The 19,749-nt window shown below is 43.8% G+C and overlaps 1 protein-coding gene across 1 annotated transcript; it reads left to right on the forward strand.

The window, feature by feature from the left end:
- Positions 1–10,814: 10,814 nt before the first annotated feature.
- Positions 10,815–19,460, forward strand: LOC133134556 (up-regulator of cell proliferation-like). Its single transcript, XM_061250757.1, has 5 exons — positions 10,815–10,874; positions 11,409–11,466; positions 12,116–12,135; positions 13,996–14,086; positions 14,351–19,460. The coding sequence occupies exons 1-5, from the start codon at positions 10,815–10,817 to the stop codon at positions 19,069–19,071; spliced, it is 4,950 nt and encodes a 1,649-aa protein (XP_061106741.1). The 3' UTR covers positions 19,072–19,460.
- The last annotated feature ends 289 nt before the right edge of the window (positions 19,461–19,749 follow it).

Consider the following 19,749-nt stretch of genomic DNA (forward strand, 5'->3'; position numbering starts at 1 on the left):
AAAATGCACCTTTTCAAAACTCTTCATACAACTCTTTCACAATTTCACAAAGACAAGACATGAAACTGAGCTTTATATGCAGGTGTAGACAGGTGCAGACAATTAGCTTGAGAGCAGCATGAGAATGGAAATCAGGTGTGGAGGATTGAAAAGTTAACGAGGTAATTAGTAATCGTTAGTAATAAACCTATCCTGCCCTAGCGTTAGTAAATTAATAAATGACATGCACAAGAAACGTAAGGTAACATGAACACATGGTTAGAATGTTAGTATTACCCAATCCTGATCTGAAGTTAGTAGATTAGTAAGAAGACAAGGGAAATTGAAACAATTAGGGTGTGACAGAAAGTAGGAATGCAAGGTTTGCAGAAAGACACAAAAAATTGTATGCTAAACAATTAACAGAACCACAAAACATGAAACAAACATAAATCATGATATAACAAGTTTGCGAAATTATGACAATAAACTATATAACATGACATGGCAAGACTAAGAAATAAATGGTAACAAGAACTAAACATGAAACATAACATGACAAGACAATGAAACATAACCAGAAATAAAACATAAAAACATGGCGAGACTAGACTAACATAATACGTGACATGACAATAACGTAACTAAGACAATAACTAAACATGAAACATGACGTGACAAACATGAAACGTGACACATTCACAATGTTCTTTTGTGAACCGTGGAGGACAATTAATAAACCTGCGGCAGATGACCTGAGGGCTCGTGAACATAAAACAACAATGAGTCTGAAATGTAAGAAGGAGCTAATCCATTCAGAGCCTTTGTGACAAGTAAAATAATCTTAAAATCAATTGTAAAAGATACAGGGAGCTAATGCAGTGCAGCTAAAACAGGAGTAATATGCCCTTCCATGTTTTTGTTCAGTCTCACAGCAGAGTTCTGAATTAATTGTAGTCTTTCAATGGATTTTTTTTTTAGGACCAGTAGAAAGAGCATTGCAACAGTCCAGCCTACTCGAAATAAAAGCATGGAATAAGTTCTCAGAATCCTGACTTGATAAAAATGGCGTATCTTGGTAGTGTTTCTCAGGTGTTAGAAAGCAGCCTCGGTCACCTTGTTAATGTGACTTAATGTTAATGTTAACTTAGATCAGAGTCTAAAATTACACCCTGGAATGTTACTTCTGACTTCCGATGGAGCTATTTTATCATCTATGATGGTGATATATTCGGCAGCTAGCGGTTTTTATATACAAATTATGTGGAATTTTTGAAATCATACTCTTGCAGATCGTGACTCAAGCTTGTCCGGTATGTCTGCTGCTTCGATTCGCATATTAAGCGTTGGGAGATGTAGCCTATTCTGAAAATGTAGTTAACGAAGCAACCGTTTGTTCGATGTCAGGGCTTAAAGTTCTACAGCACAGTGATGGATGGAACAGAAAACACAATAACCACTCCCCAGCCAAGTCAAGATAATACTGTCATGGTTTTCAATGTCTACTGCTGGAAATGTCAGTATTTACCGCTCTAGATGTCTAGAGGGCGTGCCAGCTGAGTTCAGCAGGAGAGATTACCTCCCGCATGTGGAATGCGGGTGTAATCATGGCCAATTGCAGTCAGCTGCTTGGACACCTATTTACGTCTCTTCCTGGCACTGCTCTGAGCTTTGGTGTTTCAGTTTGACATGAACACAGAGCCGGTATTGAGGTATTAAGGTAGACAGAGAGAGAGTTGTTCCAAGACTGAATTTAATTCAGTTAGAAATTAGAAATTAGAAATCGATAAGCTTAGGGTCCTATTCTTGTTTTCCTTTGGGTTGGTTACCTCCCTAGTTTTGAGAACCTTCCCTAGTTTTGTTTCTTGGTTCCGCCTCTGTTTTAAGGGGCGAGTTGCAGAGTTCGGCACTTACAGTTTAGCCCGTTCAAGACTGCCGGTAAAATCTCATTTTGTTTTCCCTGACCATTATAGTTCTATTCAGATTTTCGGTTGGCGTATCGCCGGGGAGTTTTGTTCCCTTTTTCTGTTATTTTCCTCACCTATTTTAGTGGTTATCCAACTTATCGTTGGTAACTTTGTGATCCCTTCCCGGTCGCTCTTGGTCTCCCACCCCGCACCCTCAGAAATACATACTTTCCCCCTAAAAATATTGTATATACAGAAGGAATTTAACCCCTATGAAAAATGAATGGAGGTGGGCTTTGGTTGAAGAAAAGGGTGGGGACTGGTAACCACTTCACACTTGGTGCAAGAAACTCTGTGAAGTTTTTTTCTGCATGGTTTGTGTCATTACATGACATTACATTACAAGGCATTTAGCAGACACTCTTATCCAGACATACAATGAAGTGCAGATCAAACACAGGAACAAGTGTGAAGAGGACCTGAGAGGACAGTACGGTTCCGAGTCCTCGCGTGACCAAACAGATACAGTCAGATCCCTTGACGAATACATCAACTTACAAACTAACATACCACGGTTGGCAGATAGAATACCCAGAGTACAGCAATACAAAAGCTAATACAATACAACAATATCTATAAATATAACTATATAAGTGCCATTATAGTCTATGGCATATACAAGGCCAATCATGGTGGTGAGGTAGGGAGGGAAAGGTGCAGCCTGAAGAGATGAGTCTTCAGTCTGTGTTTGAAAGAGGTCAGAGACTCTGCCGTTCTGACATCCACAGGGAGGTAATTCCACCACCGTGGGGCCAGAACAGGCCGCAGTTGTGACAGAGAAGTGCAGGTGTGGCGAGGGGGAGGCGCCAGAGGGCACAAAGTGGGGGAACGGAGGGGTCTTGCTGGTGTATATGTCTTGATAAGTGATTGAATATATACAGGGTCTGATCCCTTTAACTGCCTGGTACGCGAGCACTAAAGTTTTAAATTTGATGCGAGCCATAACAGGCAGCCAGTGGAGGCTGCTGAGCATTTACATTCTACATTTTAGTCATTTGGCAGACGCTTTTAATCCAAAGTGACTTACAAGTGCATAGGTTCTTCCACAAGTTAAAGCATCACATCCATAACTAGTAAAATACATATGAAGTGCTGTTCTAAACATACAGTCATCATAAGTGGCAATATTTTCTTATGCTGACCCAGTCAGCATAAAGGTTCCCCTCCGGTTCAGGTGCAGACCATCGCGCTTGTACAGCTCACCCCTGTCCTAAAAGGAGTCCCAATGCCCCATAAACCTGTACCCCTCTCTCCATATAAAAATTTCGGAACCACGTGTTAAACCTCCAGATAAAATGCTGCTTCCCTCTGCTTGCATGTGCTACAGGTAGAATTCCGGAGAAGACTACCGTGGAGGTTCTGTGCCCGGTTGCATAAAACACCTTAAATGCTTCCCTTAACTCTGACACTTAAAGGCTGATTTCCCCTTAGCTAAGGGAATTACCTGAGGGTGTTGCATATAACCCCTCACACTTAATTAAGGGTTGATTTCCCCGTAGCTAAGGGAATTACCTGAGGGTGTTGCATATAAACCCTCACACTTAAGGGCTGATTTCCCCTTAGCTAAGGGAATTACCTGAGGGTGTTGCATATAACCCCTCACACTTAAGGGTTGATTTCCCCGTAGTTAAGGGAATTACCTGAGGGTGTTGCATATAAACCCTCACACTTAAGGGCTGACTTCCCCTTAGCTAAGGGAATTACCTGAGGGTGTTGCATATAAACCCTCAGACGTTTTTCTTCGGTAAGGGAAACGGTTTAATGCTTTACTGCAATGGTTGACGTTTTACTGTTGAAAAATCTGACAGTAACCGTGGATGCGTTATCTCATCGGTTACAATCATTGACTGTAGGCTATACAATAAAATAAGGTTTTCACCACTAACATACCGTAACCTAGCTATATTTAAATACGGAAAACAAAAAAAGAAACCAAATTGGACGGATGAGGGGAAGTGTATACTGTTGGAGGAATACGTTAAAATAAAAACCATTTTAAAAAGTGAACTCAATCCGACTGACAACGACCAAAAACAGAAGATGTGGGAGGAAATTAGATTAGGAGATCAATCCAGGAGGTCGTTAAAAAATATGAGAGTATTCGTATCTGCAAAAAAAGAAATGGGCAATTAGCTATTGGAGGGAATCTAGCAAAACCAGTGAGAACTAAAGTAGCCTAACAGCTAGCTAGTTAGTGCTAGTGTCTAAAATATCCTTCAACGCACACACAACTGTCTGGGGCAATCTAAAACATGCACTGAAACAGAAGAGGAAACTCCAGGAAGTGAGGTGTTCCTTTAAGTTATGGTGCCAACCTCTCTGTTTGCATGACAGAAACGTAAACAGTTCTGTGGTTTACGCACACCCTCATAGCACTGGCTGTAGGGCTCCCTCTAGTGGGAAAAGGAGGAACATGCACTGACGCACTGTTGGCAGAAGCCTGTATGCAGTTCTTGATTGTATAGCTGTGTGTGTTTACAGAAAAAATTACGCTAATATTTATGAACAAAACTGGTATTCACGACCAATACTACCATGCAGTATCCATATACTGTATATTGAGGAAAATAAACATTTTGATTCCATAAATGTGGCTGTTGAATGTCAGAATTATACTATACAGTCGGGCTAAAAAGGGTGTAGGCCTAAGTGACTTTATCTGCTTGAAGTGACAGGAATTTAAATGGTTTTGTATTATTCTAGGTGCTGATTTGTTTGTTTATTCGTTTATTGCAGTGGTGAGGGCCCTGAGAGAGAGGGGGTCCAGAGGGGAGCACAAATGGAGGTATGTTGTAATATAATTGTTATTTTACAATGTATGAAATAAATGAAATTGCTACTGAAAACTGCTCTGAAACCTTTGTGACATTGAAAGTAAATAACATGTAGCTTATGTTGGTGAAAAGTTCACTTCACCAGTATTTCAGATGTGAAAGACTGAATGGAGGTGGGCTTTGGTTGAAGAAAGGGTGGAGACGGGTAACCGCTTCACACTTGGTGCAAGAAACTCCGTGCACCCGCCAGGCACAGACTTTTTTCTTGCTTTAAGCCCTGCGATATTGAAACTACAGCAAAGCTGCAATTTCAATCATACGACAGCCTTAGATTTTAGCTTTGGGACATTTGGTTGCCTACCACGTGTAAAAGACCGACCAAGAATGAACTTAACGTTACTGCGTGCACAGCTAACAGTTTTCCCCTTTTTCCATGCAAAATGCCCTACCCGTAACGTTAGCCTACACACAAGCTGTTGTCTCAGAAATGATTGATTTACAACAAGAGTAACATTATGGAGCCACGCTGTTTATTTACAGCTTGTCATGCGTGTAATGCTTTCAGTCCAATGTTTTAGATCAGAGAGAGAGAGAGAGAGGGAGGAGGAAAACCGTATGAAGCCTTTGAGGGGAGGGTAAAACAAAACAGACAGTTACTAAAGATAAAAAATGAATGAAAAAAAAAGAAGTGTGGAAAGAGTGACTTGTGTACAGATATGAACACACAGACCAACGGGCAGGAGGATGAACAGACAAACAGACAGGTGGACAAATGGGTGGTTGTTGATTGGAGCCTTGAATGGATAGTCTGGAAAAAGTGAGAGAAGAGGAAAAAAGTAATAATAATAAAAATAACGATGGGGAAAAAATGAAATAAAATAATGGATGGATGATGGATATGAATAACACATTCTTAAATACAAAATAAAAAAAATATATATATACAAAAAAAATAAAAATAAAAATAACAAATTCAAAAAAAGCTAAACAAAAAAATAAAGGAAGAGTAAAAGGAAAATATGCATGGTTATGGATGGGCTGGATTGGGATACGGTATTGCATGGATAGTGTTTCTGGAGTATGTGAGTATATGTTGGTTAGGGTGGGGTTGGGGGGTTAGTCCACAGGCAAATTGAATGATTTTATGAAAGGACCCCAAATGTTTGCCATATGTGAGCTTTGGTGCTGGTGTGAGATTAGTTCCATGGATGTGTTCTTTGACTAGATTAAACCATTGTGTTATGTTTATTTTGTGTCTTGTTTTCCAGTTTAAGAGGATGATTTTCTTGGCGATAGCTAGGGTGATGAATATAGGTTTGGCATTTTGATTTGGTGGGTTGATTGTTGAGAGGTCTCCTAGTAGACAGAGGGATGGACAGAGTGGAATGCTACAGCTCATAATGAGAGATATTTGGTCTGTGACTTGTTTCCAGAAATGGTGAGTTGGCGGGCAGAGCCAGGTCGAGTGGAAGTAATTATCTGGGGTATTCAAAGAGCAGTGAGTGCAAGTGTCTGAGTCCACAAATCCCATTTTAAACATCTTTTGGTGGGTGATATGTGTTCTACCGGCGGCACGGATGGTGCAGTGGGTAGCACTGCCGCCTCACAGCAAGGAGGTTCGAATCCCCGTCGGCCGGGGCCTCTCTGTGCAGAGTTTGCATGTTCTCACCGTGTCTGCGTGGGTTTCCTCCGGGTACTCCGGTTTCCTCCCACAGTCCAAAGACATGCATGTTAGGCTGATTGGAGAGTCTAAATTGGCCGTAGGTATGAGTGTATGAGTGTGTGAGTGAATGGTGTATGTGCCCTGTGATGGACTGGCGACCTGTCCAGGGTGTATTCCTGCCTTTCGCCCAATGTATGCTGGGATAGGCTCCAGCCCCCCTGCGACCCTGTTCAGGATAAGCGGGTTCAGATAATGGATGGATGGATGGATGGATGGATGGATATGTGTTCTGTGAATTACCTTGTATTGTATTAGTTGCAGGTTAGTATTGGTGGTCATTATGAAGGTGTTCCTACAGATTTGAGTCCAGAATTGTAGCAGAGTGATAAGTCTTTTTCCCAGACTTGGATGGGTAGGGATGTTGTTAGGTCTGTGGTTGATATTAGTTTGTATAATTTGGAGATTTCTTTTTGGTATTGATTATTTTATTAATTTCATCCATTAGCGGAGGTGGTTGTAAGTAGTTATTCGCTATTTTAATTTCATATTTCAAAACAGATTTTAATTGAAAGTACTGGAGGTATTGCTCTTTCCCAATAATATACTTATAGACCAAATCCTGGAAGGTGATGAAGGTGCCATCCTGAAAGATGTGTTGAAGATGTGTGATACCTTTTTGTTTCCATGAGGTGAAGGAGAGTGGTGTTTTGTTAATCAAGAAGTCAGGATTGTGCCATATTGGAGTGTATGTGCATGGGGTCATTGTGAATTTAAAGATTTTGTTAATTTTCCACCAGGCATTCAGAGTTGTTCAAATGACAGTGTTTTTGAAGCAGTTGTGGCGTTTTGTAGAGGCACTGAGGAATAGTAGATCGGAGATGGAAATTTCTTTACATTCTGATTGTTCCATTTCTATCCATGGGTTGTCCTGTTGGTTGGGATGAATCCAGTTTGTGATGTAGTTTAGCTGGTTTGCCACATAGTATTGATAAAAGTTTGGGGCTTCCAGTCCTCCTTGAGTTTCTGTAAGGTAGAAAGTTTGATCTGGGGTGTTTTATTTTTCCAATAGTATTTAGTTGTGATGGTGTTTAATGAACTAAGCCATTTTGTGGTGGGCTGGGTTGGAATCATTCTGAAGAGGTAGTTCATTTTTGGTAGTATGGTCATTTTTACCGTCCTAATTTTTTTGGTTAGACAAGAGGGATAGGGATATCGGAAGGGGGTGGGCGGGGGGGGGGGGGGAAATCAGGAGGGAGGACTAAGGTACAGTTTGAAAAAGTGGGTTTTTAGTCTGCGTCGAAATGGGGGGAGGGATTCTCCTGTCCTGACAGTGGTAGGCAAGTCATTCCACCACTGAGGAACCAGAACGGAAAACAGGCGTGAATGTGCAGCTCGACCGCCAGGTGCTCGTAGTGAGGGAACCATAAGGCGACCAGAGTTGGCAGACCGGAGTGGTCTAGCTGGGGAGTAGGAAGTGATTAAGGATTGTATGTAAGGTGGGGCAGTCCCCTTAGCAGCCTGAAATGCCAACACTAGGGCCTTGAATCGGATACTTGCGGCAATAGGAAGCCAGTGGAGGCCACTGAGGAGTGGGATGACATGAGCTGACCTTGGCTGACTGGTGATCAGCCGGGCTGCAGCATTCTGGACCAGCTGGAGGGGCTTGATGGCACAAGCTGGGAGACCGGCTAGGAGGGAGTTGCAGTAATCCAGGCGGGAAATAATGAGCGCCTGGACTAGGAGCTGGGTGGCTTTCTCCATCAGGAGATGACGGATACGGTGTATATTGCAGAGGAAGAACCTGCAGGCAGTGGTGGATACTTGTGGAGCCAGGGTGAGGCGGTTATCAAGAGTCACCCCAAGATTCTTGGCCGTATGGGAGGAGGATACTACAAAGTCAACAGTCAGTGAGAGGTCGATTGTCGGAGAGGACTTAGCAGGGATGTAGAGAAGCTCAGTCTTGGCAAGGTTAAGCTTCAGGTGGTGGGAAGTCATCCACACAGCTGGCAGAGATCTGTGTGGTGACCTTGGTATTGGGGGGGAAGGAAAAGAAGAGTTAGGTGTCATCGGCGTAAGAATGGTAAGAAAAGCTATGGGAAGAGATAACAGAACCAAGAGACATGGTGTATAGAGAGAAGAGGAGAGGACCAAGAACTGAGCCCTGTGGGATTCCAGTTTGTAGGGAGTGAGGGTCAGAGACTGAGCCCCTCCAAGTCACCTGGTAGGAATGACCAGAGAGGTAGGAGGAAAACCATGCCAGTGCAGATCCTGTGACACCCATCCCAGTCAGCGATGAGAGCAGAATCTCATGATTGACTGTATCGAAGGCGGCCGACAGGTCGAGGAAGATGAGGACAGAGGAGAGGGATTTGGCTTTAGCAGAGTGCCTCAGTGACCTCACTACTCAATAGGTCATGTTAGACACCATTTCGGGTTTATTGAAGTTTTATTTTTAATGTAGTCCATTTCGTTTTATTACAAGTCAATTTAATAATCTTCCATATCAAATTACTGAATTGTTGCTCTGTGAGGAAATTCACTCTAAATACGAATAGAGTGCTGCCCTCTAGTGGATAACGTTAACGTTAGATAAAGCCAACTGGAACCATATTTTTACATATTTTATATTAAATATATTGAATAAAACTACATATGATAAAGAAAGTGTTATCTTATCTTTTTTATATGCTAAACTTGATTAAATTGGTGATTACATGTTGAAGCTGTAGAAGAATGAAAAATGTAAGCTAAACAAAATTGTTTTTAACTACATAATTAAAATTCCTGCCTTTTACACAAGTTCACTTGGCATTTATATTACATCCAAATGTCATTTCTCAGCTTAATTATCAGGCAGGCTCATAGACTTACAGCAATGTCATTTCTTCAGGAAGGCACAAGGCTAAGCTCTGCACAATGAATTTCATCAGCCAGAACTTTCTGACTGTAGCTTACACTCCAAATAGTATGCCTTTGGCCAGCACAAAGACAGATAAGAGAACAGGGAACATTCCATCGCGAGTGAAGTGAGCAAGCGGAAAAAAATGGCCTCCTCAATTCTGGAAGTCACCAGCCTCCACTGGTGTGATGGTAGTTTGTGCTGTAACTGTGTGCCCAGAGGGTGGAGGATGGAGTGCCCCCAGTGCAGGAGGGAATGTGGGCAGAATGACAGGTTCTGCAGTGACTGTGCCTACGATCTGCGCTCTGCAAGGACACCTGTCCCAGGTAAGCATAGGAGGCCAGTTGGCAATGATGGCCCCTAGATTAATTTACAGCTCATTACTTGAATTACAGGCAATTATTGAAGTTCAACTAAATAACCTGTTACTTAAAAGAAAATGACAGTCCACTTCTAATTTAGGTTGATTTGCTGTCATGCTCAATTTTTCTAGCAATATGTAAAATGTATTTTTTGGAGGGTGGGTTGGAGTGTCATCATCGACTACAACTGTTATGTAGCTGTTTTTGAAAAAGAGCTGTACCTTTTGCTCATCTTTTATGCCTCAAATGAAGACAAGGTTATCATTAATGGACATTTGCAGGATGTCCATAACATCTGACTGTTATGCCACTCATTGAGTTTTACTGAAGCTGGCTGCTGTGAGTCAAAGTTGGTCTTGTTTTGTAAAACACAGTGAGGTGTTTTGTGAGGCTGGAATCCGGAACTGGGGTGAAATTACAGACTGGGGCCAGGGAATCCAAAGGGGTGCTGGAGAAGACGCCTGTTGAATCTGCCCACATTGTGATGGCTGCTGTGTTTGTGTTTTTGTCCCACTGTGTTAGACTCTGACCAACAGGAAGGGCCTGAGCACCCAGTCAGCGAGAGCCACACCCACTCTAATGACCAGACCCACTCTAATGACCACACTCACTCTGACACTGCTGACGACACACACACTGATGACCACACCCACTCTGATGACCACACAGGCCCTGGCCCTCCTGAAGTCAAGGAAAAGGTACACCCTGGCTGATCAATCAGTGTTTACTTCCGCACCGCATCAGTTATGCAATTTCCCTGATCAATGAGATTAGATTTCCTAAATTATAGGTTAAAGGAGGATAAAAGATCAAATCTGATTTACAGGAAACTGTGAAAGAGGAGGAAGAAAAGTGCCAGCAGAGAGACACAATACCTGAGCACATCACATCTGGCATGCCTGTCCCAGGTACACAGTAACTGGTTGTAAACATTCATATAAAGGGTTGGGGGCCCTTCTTTGGACCTCTCATACCAGGGAGTATGACTGTGGTCTCTCTCTGAACATCTCAGGTGCAGATTCTGAGTATCAGGAGGAGACCACAGACAACAGATCCAGGCTGGGCCCAGAACCAGCCCCAGAGAAGACATCCTCATGCCTGGCCCAGTCCCAACCCTCTGCAGACCCAGCTAAGTCAGACCTAAAGAGTGGTTTAGTGGAAACTGGTAACATGGACGGGACTTTGAGTCAGGACACCAAAGACCCTGAGTGTACTGCACAGGAGGAGGAGGTGAGAGTTCTTACACAAATCCCAGAGCAGGTACCAAACTCCAGGCCTGGAAGGCCACAGTGTCTGCAGGTTTAACTCCAGTCCTGGAGAGCCGCAGTGTCTGCAGGTTTAACTCCAGTCCTGGAGGGCCGCAGCGTCTGCAGGTTTAACTCCAGTCCTGGAGGGCCGCAGCATCTGCAGGTTTAACTCCAGTCCTGGAGGGCCACAGTGTCTTCAGGTTTAACTCCAGTCCTGGATGGCTGCAGTGTCTACAGGTTTAACTCCAGTTCTGGACAGCTGGAGTGTCTGCAGGTTTAACTCCAGTACTGGAAGGCCACGGTGCTTTTGTTGCACCATTACTTGGTATTTTATCTACATACGCACATGGATATGTAAAAAAGCTGTGTCTACGCTTTTGATGAATCTGATGGAATTCATTATTTTGGTTCCTTTCACACAAGTTTGCACATGGATTTAAGAAAATATTGATAATATGGAGGCCCATTGTGTGAAAGCGCAACCTGAGTACACTGCCTGTGATGTTTTTCACTAAAGGAAACTGAAGACTCAGAGGAGAGGGTGAGCGTGTCTAAAGATGAGGCCATCAGTAAAGGTGAGGACCCCATGCAGATACCCCTGACTAACTGTGTTCTACTGGGATGGGAGGGAGTCCTCCAGGGAAAACTGAGTTGTGGCTAGAAGAGGCTCTGCTGGGCCAGTAGGGGGCACTCTCCCTCTGGATCAAACTGAAATCCAGTGTTCCAGCACATGGATCCCAGTGTGGGAGATGGGGTGCTGCACCTGGCCATATTTCATCATTCCCTAAGTCTCCTTGGCTGCTCAATACCTTGCATTTCTCAACCACTTTAATTACCCGGGTTGTCTCAGTAAAACATAAATTAGTTTCCAGGTGGTAGAAACTTTCAAGACCCACAAAATGTTATTGCTTCTAAGAATGCAGTGTGCTTCCCTTCCACAAACATCAAAGTCATGCTGATATGATATCATAATCTAGGCATCTATGAATTCCCTCCTGCAGGCTTTGTCACTGAAGAGACACCATTGTCCTTTTAGCTGAGACAAAGTGAAAAAGGATTTAATTAAATTTTTACAAATTTATGAAATTAAAAACGGAAAAACCACACGTACATAAGTATTGACTCCGTTTACTCAGTACTTTGTTGAGCCACCTTTGGCAGCGGTTACAGCCACAAAGCTTGGCACACCTGTATTTGGGGTATTTCACCCATTCTTCTCTGCAGATCCCCTCAAGCTCTGTCAGGTTAGATGGGGAGTGTCGCTGCACAGGTATTTTCAGGTCTTTCCAGAGATGTTCGATCGGGTTCAAGTCCGGGCTCTGGCTGGGCCACTCAAGGACATTCACAGACTTGTCCCAAAGCCACTCCTGCGTTGTCTTGGCTGTGTGCTTCGGGTCATTGTCCAGTTGGAAGGTAAACCTTCGCCCCAGTCTAAGGTCGTGAGTGCTCTGGAGCAGGTTTTCATCAAGGATCTCTCTGTATTTTGCTCCATTCTTCTTTCCCTCGATCCGGACTAGTCTCCCAGTTCCTGCTGCTGAAAAACATCCCCACAGCATGATGCTGCCACCACCATGCATCACCGTAGGGATGGTTTTGGCCAGGTGATGAGCGGTGTCTGCTTTCCTCCAGACGTGACGCTTGGCATTCCGGCAAAGAGTTTCATCAGACCAGAAAATCTTGTTTCTCATGGTATGAGAGTCCTTCAGGTGCCTTTTTAACTCCAAGAGGGCTGTCATGTGTTTTACTGAGGAGTGGCTTCCGCCTGGGCACTCTACCATAACAGCCTGATTGGTGGAGTGCTGCAGAGATGATTGACCTTCTGGAAGGTTCTCCCATCTCCCCTGGAGCTCTGTCAGAGTGACCAGTGGGTTCTTGGTCACCTCCCTGACCAAGGCCCTTCTCCCCTGATTGCTCAGTTTGGCTGGGTGGCCAGCTCTAGGAAGAGTCTTCCATTTACGAATGATGGAGGCCACTGTGCTCCTCGGGACCATCAATTCTGGAGAAGTTTTGCTGTACCCTTCTCCAGATCTGTGCCTCGACACAATCTGGTCTCGGAGGTCTACGGACAATTCATTCGACCTTATGGCTTGGTTTTTGCTCCGACATGCACTCTCAACTGTGGGCTCTTATATAGGTAGGTGTGTGCCTTTCCATCATGTCCAATCACTTTGATTTACCACAGGTGGACTCCAATGAAGTTGTAGAAACATCTCAAGGATGTAATCACTGCCAAAGATGGCTCAACAAAGTACTGAGTATACGGAGTGAATACGTGTGGTATTTTTTTTGTGCAAAAAAAAAACAAAAAAAACCTTTTTTATTTTTTTCACTTTGTCATTATTGGGTATTGTGTGTTGATTGCTGAGAAAAAGAAGAATTTAATCAATTTTGGAATAAGGCTGTATCATAACAAAATGTGGAAAAAGTGAAGCGGAGTGAATGTTTTCTGTAGGCACTGTTTTCAAATGCAACTCTGGTTTTATGGTTGGTCATTTTAATATATTGTAGTCACAAGTCTCATAACAGAACAAAGAAGGATCCTACAGTCAGAAATAAAAGTTATTTGACAGAGCTGAAAGGGAGTGCTTTTTGATGCCAATTTATGTCATCCGGGTTCACTTGTGGTGAATATTATGTGAGCCTGAGGTTTTATTGCCCTGCATTACGAATAAGAAACTGATAAGAATCTAAACTGCTTTCTCTCTAGCTTAGAGTCTTTTTAACAATCGGGCATCACCATCATGCAGCTTGATTACGTCACAGTTTTTATTATCTGAAAATATAAAGGCAAAAATAATTTGGGAAGTCAATGACTCAACCAAAAGGGGGCAGCGTGGATGAGGTTGAATAAATATCCTGGAAGTTTTTCTATATTTGGATGCTTGTAGTGAATGAGAAATAATTACTTTTCTCCAATAGAGCCCTGTGCCCCTAGGAGGGTGGAAGCCACTGATGTGAAGAGCAGCTCAGTGAGCCTGTGCTGGGAACGACCCGTCAGCATGGAGGGAGTTTCTTATGAGATCCACATCAAGTACAGCTGTGAGGGAGAAGAGCCCAGATTACAGAAATGTGCCCCCAACACCAGCACAGCTGTCCTTTCTGATCTGAGACCTGGGGTGGAATATATTTTCAACATCACTGCAGTCCTTCCAAATGGCAGATGCAGCAAGACCAGCTCAGTATGTTTACACACAAGTAAGTGATGAAAATGTATTTTGACGAGTTATTTTAAACATTTACTTATAGTTTGAAGAGAGAACCGTTTTTCTTGTGATCTCGAATGATTAGACCATTCATTTCCACTATCATGTCTTTTTTGTGGATTCTGATTTTAAATATAATCTTTGTCACTTTACATATTTACATGTAGTTATGCTGCTCTTATTCCAAATGACAAAAACCAGTATAGTACTGTACATACAGAATAATTACTAATGCAGCATTCATCCCCAATGACAGGAACCAGTCTGGAGGAGCTGCTGAGTGACCTGGGACTGGAACACCACCTGAAGAACAAGCTGACTCTGAGCCAGGTGCTGCAGATTGATGGAGAGGCGTTATCTGATGAAAGCATCCAGTCTCTGAAAGCTCTGCCATGGTGTTTCCTGAGGAAGCTGATGATGGTGAATGTGACTGCTAGGAGTGTGAGGTGCACCTCCAAACAGGACAGAGCTTTGAAGAACTGGGAAAGGTCACTGGATACCCAGTACAATCCACAACTCAACAGCAACAGAGTCAACCCCCTGGACCTCATAACTGCTGTTTTACTTTGTTCCGATGGCTTTCTCCAGCAGGAGATGGTTTTGAAAATGTCCATGTGCCAGTTCTCTGTGCCTCTACTGCTTCCTAAATGTGATGAACAAGAGTGCACTTTAATGCTGTGGGCCATGAGGGATATTGTGAAAAAGTACAAGCCACACTCTTTGGAGAACCCAAGAGGGTTTGTGGAGGAGAGCATTGTTCTCTCTGACCTCCCCATGGTCTCTTTTGTGAGGCTGGGAAACAGCAGCATGTCCAAGTCTCACACTCTGAACCAGGTCCTCAGCAACCCTCAGCAGTACCACGACACCTTTGTTCACAAAAACATGGAGTGTGGTGACACCCCAAGGAGGATTTCCAATGGGCTGGTGGAAATCAGCTGGTATCTGCCCATTGGGAAGGAAAACATAGACATCTTCTCTGAGCCGCTGGCTATAGCTAACCTCCGTGGGGACCTTTGTGACTTTGAAACTCAGTATGCTTTCCTCTGTAGCACCTCTGCTGCTATATTTGTGTTTTGTGATGATATTGGGTCAAAATGCACATTTCTGGACACACTTCCGGCTCATTGGTTCTTGATCAGCAATTCACAGAGCAAGACCTTCAATAAAGAAGCCTTCAGGAGATGTGTTTCTGAGTTACAGCAACAACCCAGTGATATCATCATTAAGAGTCCACACACGAATGATGCAGAATTCATCAAAGTCCTGTGTTCGGCTATCTCTGGCATTTTAAAGAGAAATGTGGTCAAAATGAGTGTTGAAGGGATGACTGCTGTTGCGCATGAATTTGGGATCCATGTTGATGAAGATTATATCTGCTGTCAGAAGGGCAAGAAGAAGGCTGTTGAAATCACAGGAAGAATATCTGATATTCCAAGCTTCAAGGAGAAAGAGCTGCCCTTGCAAGGGACTATATGGAAACAGCTGGCCCAACTGGAGAAGGAAGAGTGCAGGATGAAAAAAGCTGGGGATAAAAACATAGAAGCTTACAGGAATGAGCTTGCAGATAAGAAAAAGAAGCTCAGAGCACAGCAGAGAGCTCACAACATCTCAGAGTCTATGTCCCGTTTCATCTCTTCAATGTCCGGTTCTACAGAGGAGCGCAAGTATTTGCTCAAGTGGATGAGGATCAACCTGAACAACCTCTCATGCAAAACCCTTCCACTGCTACGGGCAAAGTACAAGGAACAGTGTCAGAGGTCTGTGGAAAACAAGGAGGTCATTGCAGAGTTGGACAGGAAGATCTCCAGTTGTTCCTTGGGGACGGAGCACTTCCTGAGGGAAATAGGTCAGCTGTATGAGTCGGCCTGCTCACTCCCTGAAGGCCCCACCTCTCAGATCCAGCGCCTGCCACGTCTCTGTGCCGAGCTCCTGCAGGAGGGCTTTCCTCTGGAGCTGGTGGATGGAGACGCATCCAACATTCCTCTGCAGTGGGTTACACAGGTTCTGAAGGAACTCCATCATCTCACACAGGATAAATGTAAGATCCGGGTGATCACTGTACTAGGGGTACAGAGCACTGGGAAGTCCACGCTTCTGAACACCATGTTCGGGGTTCAGTTTGCTGTCAGCAGTGGCAGGTGCACCAGAGGGGCCTTCATGCTCCTCATCAGAGTGAAAGAGGATTTTAAGAGGCAGCTTGGGTGTGATTACATCATGGTTATTGACACTGAAGGTCTGAAGTCACCAGAATTGGCCCAGCTGGATGACAGTTATGAGCATGACAATGAACTGGCCACTCTGGTGGTGGGGCTGAGTGACATCACAGTCATCAACATCGCCATGGAGAACTGCACAGAGATGAAGGACATCCTGCAGATTGTGGTGCATGCCTTCCTGCGCATGAAAGAAGTTGGGAGAAAGCCCTGCTGTCTGTTTGTGCACCAAAATGTGCCAGACATCTCTGCTCATGACAAGAATATGAGGGACAGGAAGCTTCTGCTGGAGCAGCTGAATGAGATGACCCAAGCAGCAGCTAAGATGGAAAAGAAGGGAACCAACAAAACATTTACTGATGTCATGGAGTACGATCCAGAGAAAAACAACTGGTACATCCCTGGGCTCTGGCATGGCAACCCTCCCATGGCATCGGTCAATGCTGGCTACAGTGAGTCTGTGAATTGTTTCAAGAGAAGTGTGATTGAGATGTTTCTGGAACAAAAATCTGGAAAGAGCTCAGCACACACAATCAATGAGTTCCTTGAATGGACCAGGAGCTTATGGAAAGCAGTGAAGTATGAGAACTTCATCTTCAGCTTCCGCAACAGCCTTGTGGCTGAAGCTTATGCTCAGCTTTGTACCGAGTTTAACAAATGGGAGTGGGACTTCAGGAAGAACATGTACTCCTGGTTAATGGACGCTGAGACAAAAGTATCAAACTTTGTAACAGAAGCAGCACAGACTCAGCCACCTTCCAATATTGACAGCTTGCTGATCCGCCTGAAAAGTGAGCTCTCTTTAAAACTGATAGGAGAGGAAGAGCAAATTTTGGGCAACCTCACTGAATTCTATGAGAGACCATATAGACATGTTCAATTGGTAGAGAAATTCAAAGAGGACTTCATCAGCACAGCCAAAACCATCAGGAGGGAGACAGAGAACTCTGTGAAAAACAAGCTTGAGGCAGCGGTGGGGATTAGAAAGGGTTTATTGAAGTTAGAGAGAATCAAGAAAAACCACACAGCCACAATTGAGCAGAAGGTGCTGGACCTGATTGAGAAATGCAGGAAAAGTGCAAAAGAGCAGTCAGATCAACTGCTGGAGGATGAATTTGAGAAGATGTGGAATGAGACTGTGGCAGAGCTGCAGTTCCCTGGCATGGAAAAACGAGACATTGTGCAAGACATCCACAACCAGCTGCGGGTTAACTTAGAGAGAAAAGGCGGCGCAGTACGTGAAATACTGTCAGAAGTGGGGAATTTGCTTGAATGTGGAAGAGAGGCATTCAAAGTGAAGCCTAAAGATAAGCGAGTGTGGCAGAAGCTTTGGAAGTCATTCAAATGCTTTATAGGGCAGCCGGAGGAAAAGACAAAAGAGAAGGTTCATCACATCATTAAGGACAGCAGGCAGTTTGTGGATGAGAAAATGAGAACAAAATCCGATTACCATAACACATACATAACAGAGTTGCTTCGCAGGGTAGATGAAAACCTGGGTAGGCGCAGTGATCTGGAAAGTGCTGAGTTTCAAGCCAAGTTGAAGATCCAAATCTGTGGACATGCAGCACGGGAGTTTCTTAAAATGCATCAGGATTTTATCCATGCAAATGACCCCCGTCACTGTCTGGAACAGTTCAAGGCACAGTACTGTGCTGACTTTAAGGACCTGTTCCATAAAAAAGACCAGTGTCAGAAGAAAGCTGAAGAGTTCACCTTCAACTGTCTTGCACCTGCGGTGAAGGAATACATCACCAAGTCTCTGGGCCCTGACCTTGTGGATGAAGTGTTGACAGGGCATAACGCCAGGGAGTTCAGCACTCGAAGCTTCTTCCAGTTCTCAATCCTCAAGCAGCTACTTTCAGATGATAACTTTAAGGACTTTGTGAAATACATAAAACACTACGAGCCCTTTGTACAGGACTGGATATTTGAGCGGATAGTTAAGCAGTTCACTGAGGGAGATGGCCTCAGCAAGATTGAGATTATGCACCTGAAGGTGCTGGTTAAAAGAATAAAGGAAGCCATTCAGAACGCACAGATGGAGGCCAGTAAACAAGAAGCAGGAAGTGGTGAGGAGGCCAAGAACATTCAGAAGTTCATTCAGGATATCTGTATTGACCTACAGGAGGAGCTTGTCATCCCCAAAGACCACCTCAGCGCAGTCCTGGCCTTAAACACTGCCAAGCCAGAAGACTTTTCCCGGTGTCTGGAGGTGCTTGTGGATGAAATGGAGCGGTCCATTACCGCAGAGTTTAAGAAAGGTGGGGATGTGAGGGCCAGGCTGACCTCACTGCCCTTTCAGCCACAGAAGGAGCTGTTTAACAGGGTGTTTGGCTGTGGGAGGCAGTGTCCCTTCTGCATGACCCCCTGTGAAGCTGGTGGCAAGAGCCACGCCGAGCACTTTGCCTCCATTCACCGTCCTCAGGGGATCGGGGGATTGAAATATGAAGACTCCAGTAAATTAGTGTGTGACATCTGCTCCACCGATGTTGCCAGTGAGACACAATTCAAGGCAATTGAAACAGAGTGGAAATGGCATCCATACAAGGAGTATCAGAGCATTTACCCTGACTGGCGCATCCAGCCTGACACCAGCATCCAGGCCTCAGACTACTGGAAGTACGTCTTCACCAGGTTTAACAAGCAGTTTGCTGAATTTGAAGCCAAGCCTGCTGACATCCCCCCCCAATGGAGAGACATTACCCAGAACCAAGCCATGGAAAGCCTGAAGGAATCCTTCCAGATGAAAACAGGAGATTAAAATAAATGGATCATTCAGCTCCTGTTTCAGTCGGGCTGATGATGATCTTCTGAGTGGAATTAACATTAAATAGTCTCCTCACACAGGTACTACTCATAATGGTTCAGCATATATCCAGCCACAGCCTAGTTCAATGGAATGGATGAAATGTGGATTCTGTACAGTACAAATAATCTAGTCTTCTTAAAATGGGACAATTGAATGAAACCATCACTGAAGTTTGGAAAGATGAAGAATTCCCGATCACTGATACTGACCCCCCTGTGTTTCTTCACTTAGTCTTCTCTGGGTCAGGTTCTATGGGAGATAATACCATCAGCCAGTTATTATACTTATAAAATCATATATATACTTTAATGTGCTTTTCCCTCTATCATGACCAATGACCATTTATCTATACACACTGTCTCTGAATTAGCATGGCTGATCTTTGTACATTATTCCATTGCTGTGGTGCAGAATCAGGGATGGTTAAATTTTTACAGTTTGCTTTATGCTGAGACCTTCACCATATGGGCTATATCAAAGAGAATTAACAAAATTTACAAAAATATTTTTTCTATTCTATTATTTACTTTTTTCTATCCTTCCTATGTCTTTTCTATTCATAAATCACATGACCTTCATGTGCCATTAGCCACATTATTATCTCTTCATCACTGTTTGCTTAGCTGTTTG

The sequence above is a fragment of the Conger conger genome, chromosome 8 (genome assembly GCF_963514075.1).
Source record: "Conger conger chromosome 8, fConCon1.1, whole genome shotgun sequence".
Taxonomy (NCBI): Eukaryota; Metazoa; Chordata; class Actinopteri; order Anguilliformes; family Congridae; genus Conger; species Conger conger.